Source organism: Protopterus annectens, chromosome 12.part0 (assembly GCF_019279795.1).
Source record: "Protopterus annectens isolate FY-2018-M chromosome 12.part0, PAN1.0, whole genome shotgun sequence".
Classification (NCBI taxonomy): domain Eukaryota; kingdom Metazoa; phylum Chordata; order Ceratodontiformes; family Protopteridae; genus Protopterus; species Protopterus annectens.
In genome coordinates this window covers 805,642,166-805,665,551 of record NC_056746.1, presented here as the reverse complement: position 1 = coordinate 805,665,551, position 23,386 = coordinate 805,642,166, and the positions used below count along the sequence as shown (strand labels likewise).

Here is a 23,386-nt window from a genome sequence, read left to right as displayed (position 1 = left end):
CGCTTCCATCACTTTGCTGTTTTCGGCACTGTAGTGTGATCTCGGAGTTGGTATATTTAAGTAGGGGTGGGTGTGGGGGCACAGCCACCCACGTCAGGGGGATGCGGGGGCAAAGCCCCCCCACTTTATGCAATGTTTGAATGTGTTTTGTTTTTTTGGGAACAGCGATTTTTTCCCTGGGAAAAAAATCACTGTTCTGCTAGTTCGATGTGTTGTGAATTCGAACTTTTGAGTTCGACATAGCAATGTTCGATCATTTGATTATTCGTTGTTATTATATAGACTCTATTGCTTCAGTATATTACTGCCTACCTATAAAAGAGATCTTTGCATGGAATACAAATGATACTCCATATGTCTAACTTGGCTGGCAACTAAAACAATTGTACTCTTTTTGGCATGTTGCTCCATGAATTAGTACCGTAAGCCCACTTGTTATAAGTATCAATGTACTTTCATAGGTTCATAGGTTCATAGGTTCATAGGTAGGTACTTGGCTGTCTGCCCGAAGGTATTTATAAGCCTAGCCAGAATGTGTTGGCTTTCGCTGCCCCCTTAGATTAGTTCCCTGTGCCTCTGTTCAGCAGAGCCACTGAAGTGATCCCTGGGGTAAACTTTCTGTTTCCCATCCGTTCATCAATGAGGCCCTGAGCAATCATTATAACTCTATCTGTGAGCTGCAGAGGAAAAACTCAAACTTTGCACACGTGGTTGCTGGTGATTTTAATCAAGCAGATCTGAGAGAGGTGCTACTCCACTACTATCAATTTGTAGATTTTCCTACAAGGGGTGCAGACCTTCTGGACAAGGCATACTCCAACATCAAAGGTGCCTGCAGAGTGATACAACAACCAAACTTAGGAAGCTCTGACCATCTTACCATCATGCTTCTACCAGCCTACAAACCAACTCTGATCAGAGAAAGTCCACAGTTAAGCAAATCAAGGTCTGACATGAGAGGTCTTTAGAATGCCTCCAAGACTGCTTTGATAGTACCTGCTGGGACATTTTCAAAGAGGCAGCTACGTCAGATGAGCAGGTGAACATAGATGATTACACGGAAGCAGTAACAGCTTACAACAATGTGTGTTGATGATATAAATGACATCAAAGCATCACAATCAGAGCAAACCAAAAGTCATGGCTTAACAACAAAGCCTATGATCTCCTGAAGGCAAGAAATGCAACATTCAGGGCCAAGGACAAGGAGGGTCTCAGCGAAGCTACAGCAAAGCTAAAAGGGGGCATTAAAGAGGCCAAGAGAGAATATGGAAATAAATTACAGTCAGTTTGCAGACATGAGGGACACAAGGAGTCTCTGGCAAGGGATACAACAGATTACTGACTATAACACCAGGTCATCTCAATGTGAAGACAATGTTGAATTCCTATACAGGTTGAATTCCTTCTTTGGCAGATTTGAAGAGAAAAACAACATGGCTGCTACAAGGCTACCTATCAACCAGGAGGAGGGGGTGCTCAGGCTTAACTCCAATGAAGTGAGATCAAGGCTGCTGATCTTGATAAAATACTGGGCAAAGTACCTAAAGGGTGTGCAGACCAACAATGCCCAGTTCTAACACATATTTTCAACACCTCCCTTATTCTTGGTGAAGTTCCCTCTTGCTTCAAGGTGACAAATATTGCCCCTCTCCCCCAAAAATGCTAATCCAGCCTGCCTGAATGAGACCGGTTGCTCTAACTTCAAATGTCATGAAATGCTTTGAGAGTCTGGTTAAAAGGCATCTGTCAGCAAACTTTCCATCCACCTTCGGCCCTCTACAGTTCACTTATCAGGCTAACGAATCCACTACAGATGCTATTTCAATGGCACTGCACCTCTCACTCAATCATCTGGAGGGAAGAAACAACTACATCAGGCTGTTCTTTATTGACTTCAGCTTGGCATTCAGTACAGTGGTTCCTATGCAGCTTATTGACAAGCTTGTACATCTTGGAGTTAGCAAGCTCATGTGCAACTGGATCCTCAACTTCTTGACTAACAGACCGCAGAAAACATGTGTGGGTAACAACCCTTAATCTCATGTTTTAATGTGCTTACTTTTTTTTTTTTTTTTTGGAACAGCAATTCTTTTACCTTGGAAAAAAATCACTGACAGTTTGGTTTTGTAAACTTTCGCTTACATGGGGTCGATTAATCACTGTTGGCTTACCTAAGCGTTCGGTGATCTAATATAGACCCCAACACTGGTGTTCCTTAGCATTGTGTGCTAAGCCCTCTGTTGCTCAACATCCTCACCCATGACTGTTCTGCAAAATACAACACCAATCACATCATTAAGTTTGCAGATGATACTGTGGTTGCGGGCCTCATCAAAGGGGAAGATAAAAGAGCTTACAGAGACGAGGTCTACTCATTGATTGACAGGTGTGCTAAGAACAATCTTGACCTGAATGTCAATAAAACAAAAATTAATCATGATAGCCTTCAGGAAAAGGTCAACAACACACTCACTGCTCCTGATAAATGGTAAACAGGTGGAAAGGGTCAAATCTACAAAGTTTTTAGGGATGGACATTTTGGAGGATCTGTCTTGGGCTGTGAACTCTGAACAGTTGGTCAAAATAGCACACCAATGTCTTCACTTTCTCAGAAGGGTCAAAAAGCAAAGCTCCCACCTACTGTTTTCTCCAGATTCTATAGAGGAGCAGTTGAGAGCATTCTCACTAGCAGCTTTGCACTTTGGTTTGGGAATGGTACGACTGCAAAAATAAAGAAGCTACAGAGAGTGGTGCAAGTTGCCAAAAAAATCATGGGCACCAACTTACCATCAATCCAGGATCTCTTCGTAGAAAGAAGCATTAAATGTGCATCCAAAATAATTCATGACCCCTCTCACCCTACACGCAGCTGGTTTACACAACTGTCTTTGGGCAAGAGATATTGGAGTATCCACTGCAGGACCACCAGATACTTAAACAGCTTCTACTCAACAGTGTTGAGACTTATAAACTCTGTTACCAGCCACTGACTATTTAGTGAGTAATCATTCACAATACGTAGCTCAGCTGAAAAGTGTGCAATATCTTTTTTTTATCTTTTTTGTTCTTTGATAGAGCAATATTTTTTCTTACTCATATGAAATTACCTGCTGTTTGTCTGATGCAGATGAACAACCGAGGACAATCTTAACACGTGCAATCTTACTCTGTCATGCTGCTATGTACAGTATTCTTCTTATGAGTGTCTGGGGGGGGGTTGCTGTTATTAGTGTTATTGTTATTATTAAATCCTAACCAATCTTAACACATCCCTCTTAGCAAAGCTGGTTTCAACCTACAATAAGGTGGCCAGATTTGCAGCGCACCAAACCTACAGTTCCCATCATCGTCTCTCTCTAAAACACCTAAACTGGCGAGAACGTCCTCATCAGGTCCTTCTCAATCAACTTCAGATTATTCCTTACATCCTATACCAGCCATCCTTCTGTCCTAACCTCTCTTCCCTTATCTCTCTATATACCCCAAGAAGCCTCTTCGCAGCTCAGACCTGGACCTATTGCAAATCTACAGTCCAAAAACAAAAAATGGCCGCAACTTCTACAGCTTCAATCCTTCAAGCTCATGGAACAAATTACCATTAGTAATTAGGTCTGTTAAACAACCCAACCAGTTCAAAATAACTGCCAAAGAGTACCTGAAAGGACTCTGGTCCTGCCAGTGCACCCCCCCCCATGTGACTGACCTGCTAATTCAATAACTTCACTACCTATCTTTATCTTGACTCTACTTACTCTTATTGTTACTGAATTTGTTTTGTCACCTATTGTATCACTGGTTAATCTATTAGACTGTTGTTTTACTATTGCATGCAATGTAATGCTTTGTATATTTTGATATGTGTTAAGAGCTATTATCCCATATCTTCTTGCAATGTACTATATTTAAATTGTAACTCTGTAGAGTTTTTCTCCCCCGGCATCTGCTGAAAAAGGGCTACTATCTCAGTCGGACAAACCGAGTCAAAAAATGTAAAATTAATAATAAATAAAATATTGGTTTATTTATCCTTCTGTGGGCCTTGTATTGAATATTTTTTTAGCTGAAATGTTATACTTGTTCTTGTTATCCTTGCTTCCTATGTACTCTCTGGTGAGATGATACTCGGAATTTCGTTTAGGTTGCCATTGTGTAGTTCTAAATGACAATAAAGTTTACTTTGACTTTGACTAAAACCACTCTTCTTGAAAGTAAACATTAAACTTACTCATGAAAAAAAATTCAGTAGGCATCTGAATAAATCAAAAAAAAAAAAAAAAAATATATATATATACACACATATATATATATATATATATATATATATATATATATATATATATATATATTTTTTTTTGTTCTTTTGTTTTTCTTTTATCTCTAATCAATATTCAATTAAAACGGGAAATGCCTATCATTTTTCAGAATGCTTTCATACCGATAGAGTAGCATATTACTTTTTTCCTGCCACCTGTCCAATGATATGTTTTTCCTATTGGCTGCTTCTCTTCCTTAACATGTTCATGACTTTCCTGTCCAGCCAAAGTTCATGTCAGAAATGTAGTAACAGAAGTGTTGACATACCATATCAATACAAAGAAAAGTTACAAAACAAAATAGAATAAAAATCATAATTCAGAAATAACCCACAACTGAATTGTGAGTTGTGTATTTACTTATCGGTCTTGCAAATTTATTCTCTTGATTTTACTTAGGGGTAAACTATATCACCATGAGTAAATCTTCATACAACTTATCTGATCATCTGTAATATATGCTATCATATATATTATTAGCTTAACCAGTAAATTTATAGCTGGAAATTCAAAACACCTGTTAACAGTCACATTAAAGATCTGTCTGCAAAAACTGCTACATTTTAATAAATAAAAAAAAAAGATCTAAGAAAAGATTAACTGTAGAATGAATAGCTAATACCTTAAATTTGTCGCTGTTCTCAAACAAAAAACATAGGGCATTCATTTACTTATAGACAGATTTGTTGCTTGGAAATTCATAAAAATAATGTCATTGTTATATATTTATTATGCAAATCTCCATAACACCTAAACTTCAACTGTATATGTTCATAGGTCGCCACTGTGAAGAACACCATATGACAGGTAACTACATGTGGGATGAGAAAACCAACAAGTCCTTCCTTATTGGCACTAATGAAGACAGTTTGCTTCCAATGTGGTGGGATGGAGCAGAACCTTTGTGGGTCGGCATGAAAAAACAGAAGAAAAAAGTGAACATGTACTATTGGCCAGGTTAGTTTCAAGCAGTGTTCTTAAAATGAAAGCATTTATGTTAAAATGTATTAGTGTGGTGATTGTGTTACAAGTTATTTTTCTGAGTTTATCACATCAGTTGACATACTGTAGTACTGCAATTTCCTGTACTGCTGCTTTTCACTTGCAATGCAAGATGTCAGAAGGCTGAAAGTTCATAAAACAAATTACGCATTCTAATGTGCTGTTTCATTTGATGAAAACAGAGTTTAATCTTGAAAGCACAACACAATTATCACTTCCTGTAAGTACTTACAGCACATTTCTGCATTTTAACAAAGTTCATGCAAAGCAATTGATCATATTAAACAACACTGATTGGGTAACCAGTACCTAAATCTGCCTGAATTGCAATATTACTTTTTTTAATTATGTAAAATTGTATTTACTGTGTTTTCTACAAGAGCAGTCATAATTCAGACTGCATGATAACCCTGAATTGAACATTACAACAATGAAACATTAGTACAATTTTGAATAACTCTACATGATGACCTCTTGGTGTCCCTGTTCTCCAAAATCTAATCATTTTGGTTTCTCTGTAAGCTGATGTAGGTTATTTAAGAACCTGTCTCCAAATTTCCTGTGACCAAAATGTATTAATACTTTGCTGTCCCATAGATCCACAAATGTGTCACTCTAAAGCTGGTCATGAACTAATTAACCAAACTTCAGAAGAAAAACAGGAATTTAATCTGCCACAATAGAAAGTGCCTAGAGAAGCCTCATCAGCGGGATTAAAAAAAAAGAGTGGTGGCAGTGATGTGTCTGTGAGTTAGTCTCATATCGTCCACTCTACCTTAACCAGATAACCAATTTAAAACATACATTTTACTTAATATAATGGGGTTTTATTTTTTAAAGCTGGAGAAAGATTGTTATGCAATTATATATTTTTTAAAATTCTATAAAATAATTCTAAATATATTTATTAACTACAATACAACAATATATTACTTAAAATGATGCGCATATGTATTTATTTATACATTTTATTGTTCCACCGCTACGAGATGAAACATTTGACAAGAAAGCATTTTATTTATATAATTATATATTTTATATTTATATTTATATTTATATTTACATTTATATACAAAAAACATATTTATACAACATATATATATATATATATATATATATATATTTTGTAAGTATAGGTACAACAAGGCGTTGATTTTGTTATGATTTTGTCTACGTGTCAAGTGTTAAGCAAGAATGGATTTGAAGCATAAATTTTAAACAACTTGTATTTTAAACAGCTTGCATTTTAAATGACCACATTCTAATTAACAAGTATTTGATGAAAGAGGCTGATTTGTGGATTTCAAATTAGATAGGGTATATTAAGGAAGTGTATTAAAAGGAAGTTACTCTGATGAAACCCACTGATGAGATGGGTGAAAGCACTTAGTGTTTTGGAATTATTACATTTTGTAACTTGCTTAAGTTTTAAGTTTTTAGTTATATTAATAAACAGTCGTACCAGACAAGTTGACTGCCTTGGTTTCTTCAAAGTTTTTTTTCGCAGATAACCAATTTCCCCTGTCATCCACACCAGATTTCTTTCAAATTTTCTCCTCTTCCTGTAATATTTCCTCATATACTTTGTTGCCCTTTATATCCATAAAACCTGTCCCAAAATGTCCTGTTGACCTTCATTACCCAAGTCTCTTTGACATATTTCCATTGCTTCTTAATATTACATATAAGTACCCAAACTCTTGCCATATTCACCTTTCTGGGTTCCCACCCAGTGACCTCTAAATTTGCATTGTTCCCCCAATAACTACCAGGCCTGCTGCACATTCTCATACTTTTAAATCACATGTCATGAAATATCAACTTGATATTCGCATCAGCAGTTAGGACCCCGCTTGTACTTTTCTCAATGTTAATACGTATGGGTGTGTAATATGCTATTGATACAGCACTCTCCTGTGAATGTTATTATTCTTACCTGAAATTTACATTTGTTGCTCTGTCTTTGAGACTTCTTTCCAGATACCTTTATCTAAATGTTCTGAAATTGAACTTTTCCTTTCTAATACACACATTTGTCACTAAGTTTCCTGAGACCCTGAAAGATAACACATTAACATGAAGACACCCCACTGTAAAATGTAAATCTTTCTCAAAGATATCAAGACACTACATGTCCCTCAGAAATAGATATTTTACCCTGCTAGCATCCTTCTGTTTCAACAGCTTCATTTTCCTATACTTCCTTTTTCTTTGATACAGAGTTATCCCATGATGGTTAAATTTCTATGGCCCTTCACTGTCCACCTACCCTACTTTTAGCTGCTTCCATAGGATTGAAATCATTCAACCTAGGAACATCATCTTGGGGGATATTGAGACAGACACACAGTCAGACAGACAGACAGACAGACTAACTTTCCTCTTTGGCCAGCCTTCATTTTCTCTAGGAAACTCTTCCCAACTACAAACAGTTTAGTCACCCAGGCAGACTGAAAGCCACTGCATAACCCTTCAGGATAACTACATTCCAATCTTTGTCCTCTGCTTGCCACCTGTCAAAACATGTCTAGTTTCTTTATTATCCTAAATGAAACCTAACAAATTCTGTTTAGGCTGCCATCCCTGAACTGCTGAGAATATGTCTTATGATGTAAAATAACTTGCATATGTAACTATTGTTTCTGTTCATAACCACTTACATCCAAGAAATGGAAAAAAGGTCAAGCTACAACTTTGAAAAATGAAATAAACAAGCTGGACAAACAAATTAAGCATAGTTTGAGACAAGATCAAGAAAAATTTGAAGAAAAATTATAAACAGATATTGAACATAATAGGAAACCATTGTATAGATACATAAGATGTGGAAGGAGTAAAGACATACAGAATGACATACTGTGTGGCGATTCTAAAAGTTATTCTCAGACAACAGACTATAGATGTATTTACAAAATCTTATACAAAACAGTTTGGCTTCACAAAGGGTTTGATAAGTTGTCCTAGTGACATCCAGGTAACCTCAGATACTGAAATCAAATTAGATTATATTGAAAAAGAACTAGGCAAACTGGATCCAAACAAAGCACCGGAAGGAGACAGAATTAGTAATAATTACCTGAGGACACTTCAGCAAGAACTTACAGTATCATTATATCTATTATTTACTGGGGCATTTAAATATGATGAGATTCCTCAAGATGGGAGACATGCACTTATAAGACATGTCTTTAAGGGATATGGGAGCAGGACAAACCCGAGTCATATAAATCCTTAAGTCTACTTTCATGTTGTGAAAAAATAATGGATAAGGTACTACTGAAGGGTCTATGCCAGTTCTTCGAATGCTTAAAATTTTGAATGTTGCATGGTCGAGACCAAACGTTCGAAATTTCACGTGTTGAGAGACTAACCTTCAACGGCGCCGTACAGTGCAGATAGGGAGAATTTCCCCCAAATGTTGAACATTTGGTCTTGACCATGTAACGTTCGACATTTTGGATGTTCGAATATTTAACATAGACCCATACTGAATAGGTTATTGCCACAATTACTAAGGTTGGTACTTGAAACCATATATCAACATGCATATGCTGAAACGAGATTTACTAATGCAAGTTGATAGCAGCCTTAATTTTGTTCATCAGGTGTCTACAGTACTAAGGAAGTCCTTCTACATTGCACACCTCATAAGCAAGGGTATAGCATCCAAAACTAAGGAGGCTATAACTCCCCTGTTCTTGTCTGTCATCAGACCAACAATAGAGTACAATGCCCCCTTCTGTATGTACCTCACCAGACATCTACAAGCAACTGAAGAGAAATCAGAAGTTTCTCACCAAGAAAATTCAGGGCCTACAACACATGTCCTGCATGGACAGAGTGATGGTCCTATCACTTTACTCAGTATTGTATAAACTGCTTAAAGGCGGCTTGTGCCTGGCCTACACAGTAGTCTCAGACCCTGCCTTGGTGAAGCTGCTGCACATCTGCAAATCCAGTGGGACAAGATTCATTTGCTTTAGGGATCTTAATCTATTAACAGGACATGCTGAAGAGACAGATATGTCTCCCAGAGGTTGCCACTCCTATGGAACAAACTCCCAATTCATGTAAAACAGAGCTTCTCAATGTCCCTATTTAAGAGTAACCTGGACAACTGGATGGGAAACCATAAATTTACACGGGGGTTTCACCTATGTCCCTCTTAGACAGGGGCAGCCGGTGCTGATCTTAGATTCTTCTACAAACATAGACTGTATATCTTGATCCATAAGTGAACAAAGGTATAACATGGCTAGGCTTGTACAGGTCTTGCAGCCAATAGCCTAGTAACCTCATATCATCCTATGATATGATGCTCTATAACAATATAGTAACAGCTATGAATGAAAAAGTGTGCTGTCATGTAATTTATATAGATTTAACTTCAGCATTTTACAGGGTCACATGCAAAACACCAACCAATTAATTAGAACAACTACGCTTAATAAGATGGACAGCTGACTTACAAATAGGACATGGCAAGTATCAAACAGCTAGTGAAAAGGTGAAATTCTTGGTTACAGTCAGTGTCCCACAAGACTCTGTCCTGTGCCCATACTTGCTTTTATTGTATCATTCAGAAATATCTTTTTCATCTGAAGTGTTCTATAGTCTGTATCCAGATGACTTGAAACTGGGTAAACTGATTGCATGTGTACAGATAAGGCATGTCTACAAAAAAACTTAATTAAATTGACCATTTGGGCACAGGAGGAGAATAATATGCTGATAAATACAACAAAAGCTAAGCATATGAGCTTTTAAAGACATAAATTAAAAGGTGAATATTTAATACAGCACGCAGTCATTAAAACTGTAGATTCATTTAAGGACCTGGGTATATGGGTAGATTTTTTCTAATCATATCAACTAATTGGTTAATGATAGTTATAGAATTAAAGGTTGTATAAAAAGATTTATAAAGTCTAGGAAATCAGAAATTATGACGTCATTGTTTGCTAGTTACATTAGACCTAAATTTTAGTATGGAATAACAATATGGACACCTTATAAGAGAAAAAGCATGGTTAAACTGGGAAAAGTATATTGGAAATGGATGTGAAAATTTAAGTTATTATGAAAGACTAAAATATCTGAACTTGCATAGTGTCTCGTATAGATATTTAAGATGAGATGTTATTCAGGTTTATATGGCATTTAGAGAGAACTACCTCTGGGAGTGTTTGGGGTTATCAAAACGTAGCAGAGAATCATCAGACAACCTATGCAGAGGATTCTATAGGAATGAGAAATATATTTATTTGTTCTCTGAGAGATCAGTCGATGTATAGAATAGACTACCAAATTACATTAAAGTAGGCACTGGTTTAAATATTTTTAGAACAGCCTGGACACTTATTATGGGAACAAGTGTTTTGGTATATTGGCAGGCTAGAAGTACATTAATGCCCATGCTTGAAATATTGGTATGTATTTATGCATGTATACATATCACCGTTAGTGCAGTTCTGTTCCAATCCGAAAGCATGTTCATTTTCTGCTCTATATAATGAAACCTCAGTAAGTTCTCAGTAATAACCAATGTGGAATAAGTTCTAACTACCTTTGCAATAGTTTCTGGTCTCTTTCAGATATCTGTCAGCTCTAATCATTGCATCTCTCTCTCTCCAAGCATCACTTAATGTGTGCCTGTTAGGCTCAAGTTGTAACATGTAATTAATCCTCCCCGACCCACCCCAGAAAAAGAAAGAAAAAGATTATTTTCTGTCCTTTATTAGTCACACTTCCCGTTATTTAACAATTTTATTTAAAAAATGCAGAACTATAATTGTTAGAGTGACACACATTACAAAGGCCAATGTCCTTTTCTTATACTTGGATAATACAGAATATCAGCCTACCACCCCCTTTGTGCTCGACATCTGTTATCTTCCAATGCTTAATAGAGCTGGAAATGTTTTTCCCTTTTCTTCTCCAATAAATCCACCAGGGTTAAGCCTCCTCATTTTAATCACACTTTCATCACTTCCTTTCTCTCCAATTTAGATTCTTGGTGAAAAATAAACTAGGTTCCTGGCAGTCAAGTCTGTTATAAAGTATTCCTTAACAGGATAGATGACACTGTTCCAGAATAAGTAAAAGATAGCCATCCCCTCCTCTTACTGTTTTGATAGGGACTTATGACCTCTACCTACATTAAAAATATAATCAATAACCTTTACATCCCCTTTCAGACTAGACAGATAAGACTGCTTGCTCCCTTGGCCTCATCCCATTATGGCTGTGGTTTATATCTGAGACTCTGTATTATGTTAAATAAGGCAGGGTGCGTCACATGAGTGGAAACAATGGTTGTGTTTAAAGACTGTTGCTGGCCACCTTCGCATCTTCCCTGAGCTTTTCAAGGCCTTTGACTTCAGCATGAGATTACCACCCCAGCTACACCACATTCAACCCTTCTGCCAGCGAACACACCTATGACCTCCACCAGGTAATTACATCTTTTGACACTGAGTCTCTAAGCTTCCAAGAGTCCGACCACAATAAGTAGCCAGTCCTTACTTCAAAGATCACTTAGTATTCTAGATTTGAAACCTCCAGCCACTCTTTCCCTATCCATTAAAAAAATGGTTGCCCTACCAGTGGATGAAGATCGAACTCTCAAGCTTCAGTTACTTGAGATTCAATACATCAACGAATGGAGTTCCTCCACTGGAAATCATTTTCAGTGAGTTCTACCAGCAGTGATGCCCTTTCTAGGGTGGGATTTCCCCCTTTTTTGAGTTGGTGCTACTGTGGATTTTGTATATATACATTTGAGGGGTGCAGGAATGGTTGCCCCTGCAAACAAACACTTAAAAAAATTTTTTTGGTTTGATTTTTTTTCAGTGAATGCAGTTCAAGGATTCCAATCCTCTATGCATTCAATTTCATCCACTCATAGTGGAAGCTAAAAAATAAAGCTACCAGTGAGACATAACTAGCTCAAAATTGGGATCTTGGTTAATAGGGCCTATGAGACTAGAGCAAGCCAGAGTCTATCATTGAGATAGATTCTTCTGCCTTCACAGTGTCATCTCAATCTCCATGACTCAGATGTCTGTTACAAAAAAGCATTATTTTAAGTATTCACCCCCCCCCCTTCAAGGAATGTGAACTGTGATAAAAGTATGAATGGGCTGTGTCCTACCACTGCTGCTTACCTGGGGAGTATCATGTGACTAATAAACAAAATGACACAATGACTGAAAAATAAAGCCTTCAATAAAGATGCAATATATCACACAAGTGTCTTTGCTCACAAACAACTCCAAACTTCATGGCATTTTGTTCAGTATCCCCATTTTGCTGGTCATCTAGTATTATGTGTTAGTCTAAACTGTACCTTTGTCTACATCTCTTCTCCTTCTCTGATACTTCTCACTAGCTTTGCTTGCATTAGAAGCTTCCTCACTGTGGGTTATCTTACCTAGATAATGTAATAAGTGGACTGCCCTCCCCTTCAGGAGAGATATGATTGGTCATCTTGCCTGAGCCTTTCCATGCTTCCATTATGGCAAAAGTGAAGAGAACTGGGTCTTTCTTCCTGTAAGCCTCCATCTCTTTGTGATTACCTCCATTGATTCACTGGTGTTAGAAGTTTGTTGTTTCCTGACATTATTGTAGCAAATAGTTTAAAACAGTTTAAAAGAAGAACTTGGGGGGAGGGCACAGAAATGGGACCTGCATGGCTGGGGCAAGAGAAAGGTGGTTGTGGTGTCATGAATCTGGCATCAGGAATGCCTTTTTCAACCCTCCTTCAACATATTTTATTTAAAAAATATTATTTTAAACTGTAGGAAACTGTTTGTTACAAATGTTGCAAACAGTTGCTACAGTTTATACCCTTAGCGCTCCTGCTTTAGTTCACAAAAAAAAAACATTTTTTTACTTCTAAACTGTAGCAAACTAATTGCTACAATGTAGCAAGCAGTTGCAACAGTTTAGACCACACATGAGCACTACAGTGTCAAGTTTGACTGAAAATGCAATACCATCTTTCAAAAGCTGGTAATGTTCATAGGTTCATAGGTAGGTACTAGGCTACTGGCCCTAAGGCCTATATGAGCCTAGCCAAAAAGGTACCCTGGCTTTCGCCACCAAAGAAAACTATTCTCCTGTTCCCCTGTCGAGCAGAGCCACAGAAGTGATCCATGGGCTGAATTTCCTATTTTCCCATCCAATCATCAAGATTTTTCTTGGAGTGCTAATGAGGAGCTTTGTTTGATAAGATAGGTAGTTTGTTCCAGAGTATGGGAAATCTCTGGGACAGGAATCTATCCCTCCAGCATGTTCTGTTTATTGTGGTGACAAGGTTTAGGTCCCTAGAGCATATAGCTCAGAGGGATTGGGATTTCTTTAAGTAGAGCATGTTCAACAGCTCTGGGTTTGACATAGCTTTGTACATTAGGCAGGGATCGCCCCTGAGTAGGCGATATGCAATGGAGTAAAGCTGGAGTTTTTTGAGACAGTCTGCATAGGGCATCTGTTTGAGGCCGGTAATCCTCTTTTTGAGGTATTTCTGTGGCCTTTCCAGTTGTTGTAGATGTCTTGTGATGTACATACCAAAAGAGGCATTGTACTCTATAATGGGTCTAATGAGTGACGAGTAGAGGGGAACAATTACCTCTTTTTTCCTGGATGAGAAACCTTTTGTGATGAGGTGTGCCATGTAGAAGGATTTCCTGACTACTGTGGTGATATGATTATCAAAGGAGAGACTACTGTCCACCTGTGTCCCAAGGTCTCTTATACTTTTGGTGTTACGTAGACTACCACCTATATGGTAGTTCATGGGTACAGAGTTTTTACCAAAGGGGATGACAATGCACTTTTTGGCATTGAGCTTGAGGCCATGGCTTTGACACCAGGCATCTGTCTCAGTGAGGCCCTTCCGTAGGATGTCCACATCGTTAGGAGTTTTGATTATGTCTCCTAGTTTGCAGTCATCTGCGAACTTCATTAGCCAAAGACCTTCTGTGTTAGCCTGTACTTCAGAGAAGTAGATACCAAACAGGAGAGGACCCAGGACTGAACCCTGTGGCACTCCACTTGTCACTGGTCTGAAGTTGGATTTGGAGTCTGCTACCTTCACAGTGTGGGTTCTGTCAGTGAGCCAGTTAGCAACCCATCTTGTGACATAGGGATTTATACCCAGTTTAGTGAGTTTATCTATAGTTCCAGAGTGGGGGATGATGTTGAAAGCCTTGGCAAGATCAAGATAGGCTGTGTGAACCACCTTACCCTCATCTATGGCGTGGTGACTGCTTCAAAGAAGTCTATCAGGTTTAGGAGACATGATCTGCCTTTTACAAACCTGAACTGGGTGGGGTCCAGAGTTTGGAGATTACCAGTGTCTTTGTTTATAAGTTCCATGATGATACATTCCATGGCCTTGCAGACCAGGCTCATCAGGCTAATGGGGCAGTAGTTCCCGGGGTCCATGTTGGCTCCCCCTTTATGGAGTGGGATAACCGTTGCTGTGCACCATTCAGTGGGCACAAAGCCTGAGGTGAGGCTATGATTGAACATGGTACTTAGGTGGGGGTGCCAGTTCATTCTGTAGTTCATGTAGAACACAACCTGGGATGTTGTCAGGTCCCATGGATGCTGTGTTTTTGGCTTTGGAGAGTGCGTTTTTACCTGTGCAGCCATGATAACAGGAACTTTGCATTCTTCATTTATAGAGATGGGCCCTTTAGGGGGTGAGAGGAGGGTAAAGTTAGCACTGAACCTATCTGCCAGGATGTTGTCAATATCAGTTGGTTCTGTATATGTAGTGTCATTGTGCTGTAACTCAGATCAGATCTGAGTGTTGCCATTGAGATTTGTGACATAGCTATAGATTGATTTGTGGTTGTCTTTAGAATCAGTGGTGATTTTGTTTTCATAACTAGCTTTGGAGGATTTTATGAGGGATCTCAGCTTCTTACTGAGGCTAACCAGGGAGTTCCTCCAATCATGGGATTTTACTCTTTTTTGCAACAGTTTCTTTCTTCTGTTGTTTATGGCAGGGGACAACCAGATTGGCTTCCTTTTTTTGGAGAATATCATCTTGGTTCTGTTAGGGATAGCACGATCCATGCACTCGTGTAAGTGCTTATAAAGTACATTTGTGTAGGATTCAACAGTCATACCTCTATTGTCCGTCTGCATGAGTGTTGTGAAATTTGCCACTTCTGTCCTAAGATGCGTGAAGTTGGCTTTGGAGAAATTTTTTACAGTGGTTTTCCTAATGGGGGGTGGGGGTGGGACGTGGATGTCTAGGGTGATTAGCTTGTGGTCAGATCTGACCAATGAGGAATTGACCTCTGGTGTGGAACACCGATCGCCCATGTTGGTAATGACCAGGTCTAGGATATTGCTGCCCCTGGTAGTGGTGTGGATAAGTTGATCCAAGGCATTAGAATTTATGAATTCCAGAAAACGTTGAGCAAAAGAGTTGGTACATGAGTAGTTTTCCTTGTATTGTATTTCCCTGTAAAGTATTAAAGAGAGATTGGAATCAGCTGATCGTGCCCCCCCCCAACACACTATGCCCAGGACAATTGCCCCCTCACTTTGCCCTAGCTATAATACTGCCTTCTGGAACTGTTCACCTCTCTTAGGAATGTTTCTGCCTGCATTCCACAGCAAAAAAGCCACTGCTTTCCATTCAGGCTTACAAACAACACATTAAGGTAAGTGATTCAGGTCTATCATAATTTTGCATATGTTCACACACTAACAATGCATGACAGGAGAAATCCCGGAGGAATATCATTTGCCTTTCTAGAGGACATCACACAGATTTCTTTAGCATTGAAAGGCAGCAATCTTTGGCTTAGTTGTATAGGCTAGCCTGCCAATGTTCACCATGCAGACCACTCCTGCACAATGTAGGATATTTGATGACTGCCTGCCCTGATAGGAAAGTGTTTTGAATTTCATCCTTAATTGAGACAACAGGGTTCTGGTCTTCTACAATCTTTGGACAATCAATGTGTCATATATTGGTATATCTACACTAGTTTTCTAGGTCATCAACTTTAAAAAACAAGTACTCTAGACACATTTATTGTTTACCTGGATCATAGTGATACTCTAATAGCAGAATGTGAGGCTTTACTTACTATTGTTGAAGGCTGGCAAGTAACACTTCCTGGAGGAGACTCCATTATCAGTTCTGTGCTGTCTAGGTCATTTGTTACATCACAAACATCTGACACCAAACCAACCAGCAAGCTCGACAATTTTGCTTAGTCTTCATCTTCTACTCTGAAAAAGGCAATTAATGTTCATTAGTACAATGCTTTCACTCACAAAAAACAGCCCTGAATACTGACTACTGTAATACTGCAAAGTAAAGTTAAAGTGCTTATCATGGAAGTACAACTGAACAAAAGTATCAGACAGAAATGGAAACATTGTACTCATCCCCTTGTATTACTGTAGCATTTCTGCACACCATCTCATCTATACAGTAAACAATCTCTTCAAATACTGATATTTGGCAAAGAAGAATACATGTATAATTTTCATTTGTTTACCCCATAAAACCATAAAATAGGGTTGTTTTACAATGAACAACTGGATCTCTGAGGAAGAACTGAGTAACTGTATGTTGTAGGTAACTGTATGTAAGACAGTTATACACATATTTTGACTTGTATAAAAATGTGCTCGACTGAGTACACAAAGAATGAATGGCTACACACTTTGAAGTGAGATTATGCTGCCATCTTGGTGTAAACCCATTAACATTCTCCTCACCGCAATTTTCAACTGAAAAAGATCTATAGAACTTTGCTAAAGAAATTTGGAGTAGATATTACCCATCTCAAGTACAGCGCATTTCTGTTAGCAGCATGCTGTCAATTCCCCTAACTTTAGATGCTAAGTGGAAGCCTACTCTCCAGAAGCTATTACCCTGCTGGAACAGAACAGGTTCTCCTCTGCACAGTGGGAACATTGTAATCACAAACTACAGCATCTATTCTGGCATAAAAGTAATTTCCCCTAACTTTAGAAACTAAGTGGAAGCCTACCTCTCCAGAAGCTATTACCCTGCTACAGCAGAACAGGTTTTCCTCTGCACAGTGGGAACATTGTGATCAAAAACTGCAGCATCTGTTCTGACATAAAAGTAATTTCCCCTAACTTTAGACACTAAGTGGAAGCCTACCCCATCCAGAAGCTATTACCCTGCTGCAACAGAACAGGTTCTCCTCTGCACAGTGGGAACATTGTAATCACAAACTGCACAGTGGGAACATTGTAATCACAAACTGCACCATCTGTTGTGGCATAAAAGTAATGCACGCATCAGTGTTTCTACTGTGAAACAACTGTTACTTAACAATCCCAACTCTAATTTGTTAATTCTTGTATTGGGAGCACCCTGCTAAAGATACTCTCAGCTACTTGCAATCGTGTTTTTAATAGTTCATTCTCCCTACCCCTCACCGCTGTGATTTACTTATTCTTTTCCTGTTTTTCCTTCTCTTTTTCTTCTACACCTTCTTTCCTCAACTACTGCTGCTATCTTGATATAGCCCTCTCCTACACTATTCCTTTCACCTTCCCTAGATGTCACTCTTTCCTTTCTAAATTGTTTTTCTCCCTATACCTAGTTTCACCATCATACAGTCACTGAAGAAAGAGAAAACCTGGAACTCACCACGAACAGGCTTAATAAAGTGTAAAATCAGCTTTATTATCAACAGATACGCTTCCTCAGACCATAAGTTAAAACATTACTGTTGATTCCTTTTATATAAAACAACATCATCATCAAAAGCATCACAAGCAATAAATTAATTAAATAATAAATCAATTAACCAATAAAAATTGGTGACTTTGGATTCCTTCAAGTAGCAATGCCATGAAAATATTCATTTCTAAATGAACAAATGGATAGATACATTTCAACAAATGCATATACTAAACAAGTAAATGTAAAATATAAATGTGAAATATAAAATTCTTTAAAATTTAAAAATTTATACACTTGATATTATACCTTTTTTATATATATATAAGTTAATAAACAATGCTGTGTGTGTAATATAAGACTTCTCAATATTAAAACCTAGGATCTAGCACCTAAATCTAGCTGTATATAAATATTAAATAGACAAGATAAATATAGATATAAATCATCATGTATAATGATGCATAAATTACTGAGATAACAACCAATGTAAAAATAAAAGATGTAAAATTTTCTTAACTAGACAAAAGCAAGTGTGTAATACATTATATAAAATATAATATAAAATATTGTTTAACTAACTATTTCTGTCATGATACTTGAATGGGGGACTTAACTAGACAAAAGCAAGTGTGTAATACATTATATGAAATGTAAAATATTGTTTGACTAACTATTTCTGTCATGATACTTTAGTGGGGGACTAAGTATGTTTTTAATTCATCTCCGTAATTTAAGGTGAGATCTAAGTGTTATATAAGTATTCAGGCCTGGTGGAACATGTGCCTTGAGTTTGAATATCCAATATAATTCTTTTTGTTCAAGTAATAACATATAGTCTCCTCCTCTTGAATTTTGTTTAACAATTTGCAGTACTTTAAATACAAAAGAATGACCAGGACAGAGTTTGATATGCATGGCTAAGGCATTTAATTCATTTCCACGCTTAATCTCATATAGGTGGTTATATATCCTATTTTTTAATTTTCTCTTGGTCACCCCAATATAAAAACTAGAGCATGATGTACAGGTTGCTAGATAGATTAGGCCTGTAGTATCACATGAGGCATAAAGCTTCGGGATTAAGGAAAAGCCATCAATTATAGGATGTTTAAAAACTTGATTCTTAGAGATATATTTACAATAATTACAATGATGGCAAGGAAATGTGCCTATTTTATCAGAAAATCTATCAATATTAATATTAGCTACTCCTGAGTTGGCACATAAAAGCCGTTTCAAATTTTTATTATTCCTAAAAGTAAATGAAGGAAACTTTCCTACTATTTTTTGAGTCTGCTCATCAATTGTCAGTACATGCCAATTGTTAATGATAATTTTCTTTATATTGTAAATATCATTAGAATATGTAGTTAAAAACCTGACTTTTTCTCCTCTATTTTTGTTGTTGCTAAAGTCACCTGTAATGGGTATACTATTAATTGGCTTATATGCATTAATATATTCAGTGGTATTCATAACTTCTAGTGTTTGTGTTCTAATTTGTCTCACAGTTGCTTTATTATAACCTCTTTCTAGAAATATATCTTCCATTTTGTTTGCTTCTGTCACTAGATCAGTGTCATTTTTACAAAGTTTAGATAATCTGTTAAACTGACTTTTCACAATTCCATTAAAAATATGTCGTGGATGCATACTATCGAATCGTAATATTGTATTTTTCCAACATGATTTTCTATGCAACTTTGATATAAGTTTGCCTTTTTCAATAAACAAAGTTACATCAAGAAAATCCACTGATTCATATGATGTTTCTATAGTAAACTTCAGAAAACTGGTAGTGATTGCTAACTGATGCATAAATTCATTGAATTCGTCCGCAGTTCCATCCCAAACCACTAGGATGTCATCAACGAATCGTTTGTAAGCTATAACCTTAGTGAAGGACTGATGTGTGAATACAAATTCTTGCTCCCATTTATGAACAACCAAATTGGCGTATGTATTAGCGCAAGGGGTCCCCATTGCTACCCCTGCTTTTTGTATGTATAAACATTCGCCATAAGAGAATACATTGTTACTAAGAACAATGTCTAACAATTGACATATTAAAATCTGTTTATTGCAATCAAATGATGGGTGTGTAGAAATCAATTCCCTTATTGCTTCTATTCCTTGGTCATTCGGGATGCTAGTAAATAAGCTTTGTACATCCATGGTAATTAATAGATGTTGACCCTTCACTAAAGGTATATCTAAAGAGTCTAAGTAATCAAGCAATTGATATGTGTCCTTCAGAATACTGTGGATATTATTAACGACTGGTCTCAATGTGTCTTCCAAAAAGACTGAAATGTTTTCAGTCACCCACTTTTCCCCAGAGACTATTGGTCGCATGGGGGGTGGGGACAAACCTTTGTGCATTTTCGGAAGCCCTTTAATAATGGGTATTTGTGGATGTTCTATTGAGAAAAAGTCATATAGTTCCTTTGAGATCTGATGACACATTAGCATATCATAAAGTGCATCATTAATACTATTTACAATTTTTGTTAACTTTGCTTTACTAATTATGCCATACGTTTCTGTATCATTTAGCATCTCGGTCATATATTTGACGTAGTTATGGCTGTCTAACAACACAAGCCCCCCTCCCTTATCTGTTGGTCTAATGCATAAAGAGGAATCGTTAATAAATTTAGTTAATGATAGTTTTTCTTGCTTAGATAAGTTAAAATACATACATTTTCTCTTGCTGCTATAAAAATAGTGATAAAGATCTCTTTCACACATTTTAATAAAACAGTCTACATGCCCAGGAAAGGGCGGAGTGAAAATACTTTTGCGCTTATGTCTTGAAGTTTCTAAAGTAGAGCTGGCAGTTCCATTTACTTTACTGTTAAAAAATAGCTTAAGAGTAATAGTTCTCCCAAATAAGCGTAAGTCTACCAATAGTTGCGATAAATCACTCCCTTGAGAGGGAATGAATGATAAACCTTTATTCAACAGTGCAATGTCATTTTCATCAAGTACAAACCTTGACAAGTTGAAAAAGATATTTTCTATGGCCTCTGTCGCCTTCTCTGATTGTCGATGCTCTCTCCTGAGTATTTTCGTTTCCTCCTTCCCCAACTGTGAGAACGATCGCGTGGAAAGGTGCTTTTCTTTATGGGGAAAGGTAAAAAAGAAGAAGCAACAATTTTATCAGGAGCATTATATTTAGGTTTTGCTCCAAGATTCTTGTGTATGTCCACTAAACGGTTTGCCTCTTGGTTAGGGAGAGGCGTAGATGTCGCTGATATGGATTCAGAGGTAGCAGGTAACTCCGGTGGCGTAATGAAAGCCTCTTCCGTAGGTTCTTCACGTCGTCGATGCAAAGGAACTGAAGTGAGTGGAGAGCCAATGGGAACGCCTGAAACCACTGTGTTATCTAGAGGCGGCAAGTTTGTATTTGCATTGTCCGTACGCATATTGGATTCAGTTCTCTTATTCCAAACAAAAACAGTCCCAGAACTGAAATCTGAAAAATCTCGCTGTAACTTTTTATGTTTTATTTGTTGCAATCTAGAGGCATATGCACTAACTTGAGTATACATATTTTCTAACCTCTTATTGCAAAGGTCATTCTGAAAATTGTCCTTAAGCTCTTTATTAAGCTTGTTCACTTGTGCCAAAAGTTGATTTTTGATGGGAGTAAAGTAATCGATAAGTAGCTGCATGTACTGGAAGCTAGTATTCAAGTTTATTTCCTGCCATTTTTTGAGAAGCACAGGATGGGTCTCCCCATACGAAGGCATACAGAGGACGCGTAAACCCCTAGGAACGAGTTTAAAATGTAAACACGCCTCCATATGCTTTCTCTGCCATGATAAGCGTTGCAGCTTGTATAAGTCATTTTCAAGTTGTTTTAGTTTTACTTTAAAAGCTTCATTATTGTCCATATTATCGATGTTAGATGCCGTAGTATAAGCACTGAAATCCATAGCCAATAAAGGGTTAGTTGTATACCTTGTGATAGAAGTCCATTGTTGTTCACTTCGTATTGCCCTCGGTCCTGGATTGTAGTCTAATTCGACCTCTTGGTTAGCCATAACGTGTGGAGAAGCAGCCTCAAAAAACAGAACGATCAATGTAGACGAAAAAATTAGATTTTTTAACAGTAAAGTAAATGGAACTGCCAGCTCTACTTTAGAAACTTCAAGACATAAGCGCAAAAGTATTTTCACTCCGCCCTTTCCTGGGCATGTAGACTGCTTTATTAAAATGTGTGAAAGAGATCTTTATCACTATTTTTATAGCAGCAAGAGAAAATGTATGTATTTTAACTTATCTAAGCAAGAAAAACTATCATTAACTAAATTTATTAACGATTCCTCTTTATGCATTAGACCAGCAGATAAGGGAGGGGGGCTTGTGTTGTTAGACAGCCATGACTACGTCAAGTATATGACCGAGATGCTAAATGATACAGAAACGTATGGCATAATTAGTAAAGCAAAGTTAACAAAAATTGTAAATAGTATTAATGATGCACTTTATGATATGCTAATGTGTCATCAGATCTCAAAGGAACTATATGACTTTTTCTCAATAGAACATCCACAAATACCCATTATTAAAGGGCTTCCGAAAATGCACAAAGGTTTGTCCCCACCCCCCATGCGACCAATAGTCTCTGGGGAAAAGTGGGTGACTGAAAACATTTCAGTCTTTTTGGAAGACACATTGAGACCAGTCGTTAATAATATCCATAGTATTCTGAAGGACACATATCAATTGCTCGATTACTTAGACTCTTTAGATATACCTTTAGTGAAGGGTCAACATCTATTAATTACCATGGATATACAAAGCTTATTTACTAGCATCCCGAATGACCAAGGAATAGAAGCAATAAGGGAATTGATTTCTACACACCCATCATTTGATTGCAATAAACAGATTTTAATATGTCAATTGTTAGACATTGTTCTTAGTAACAATGTATTCTCTTATGGTGAATATTTATACATACAAAAAGCAGGGGTAGCAATGGGGACCCCTTGCGCTAATACATACGCCAATTTGGTTGTTCATAAATGGGAGCAAGAATTTGTATTCACACATCAGTCCTTCACTAAGGTTATAGCTTACAAACGATTCGTTGATGACATCCTAGTGGTTTGGGATGGAACTGAATTCAATGAATTTATGCATCAGTTAGCAATCACTACCAGTTTTCTGAAGTTTACTATAGAAACATCATATGAATCAGTGGATTTTCTTGATGTAACTTTGTTTATTGAAAAAGGCAAACTTATATCAAAGTTGCATAGAAAATCATGTTGGAAAAATACAATATTACGATTCGATAGTATGCATCCACGACATATTTTTAATGGAATTGTGAAAAGTCAGTTTAACAGATTATCTA

At 37.3% G+C, this 23,386-nt stretch overlaps 1 protein-coding gene across 1 annotated transcript in view; it reads left to right on the top strand.

Annotated features, from left to right (window-relative positions):
* The window catches only part of ENPP6 (ectonucleotide pyrophosphatase/phosphodiesterase 6), a 725,945-nt gene that overhangs the window by 311,169 nt on the left and 391,390 nt on the right, over positions 1-23,386 (top strand). The window contains exon 2 of the mRNA XM_044089852.1: positions 5,094-5,273. Within this exon, the coding sequence (XP_043945787.1) occupies positions 5,094-5,273 (180 nt within the window). The remainder of the gene's footprint in view (positions 1-5,093; positions 5,274-23,386) is intronic.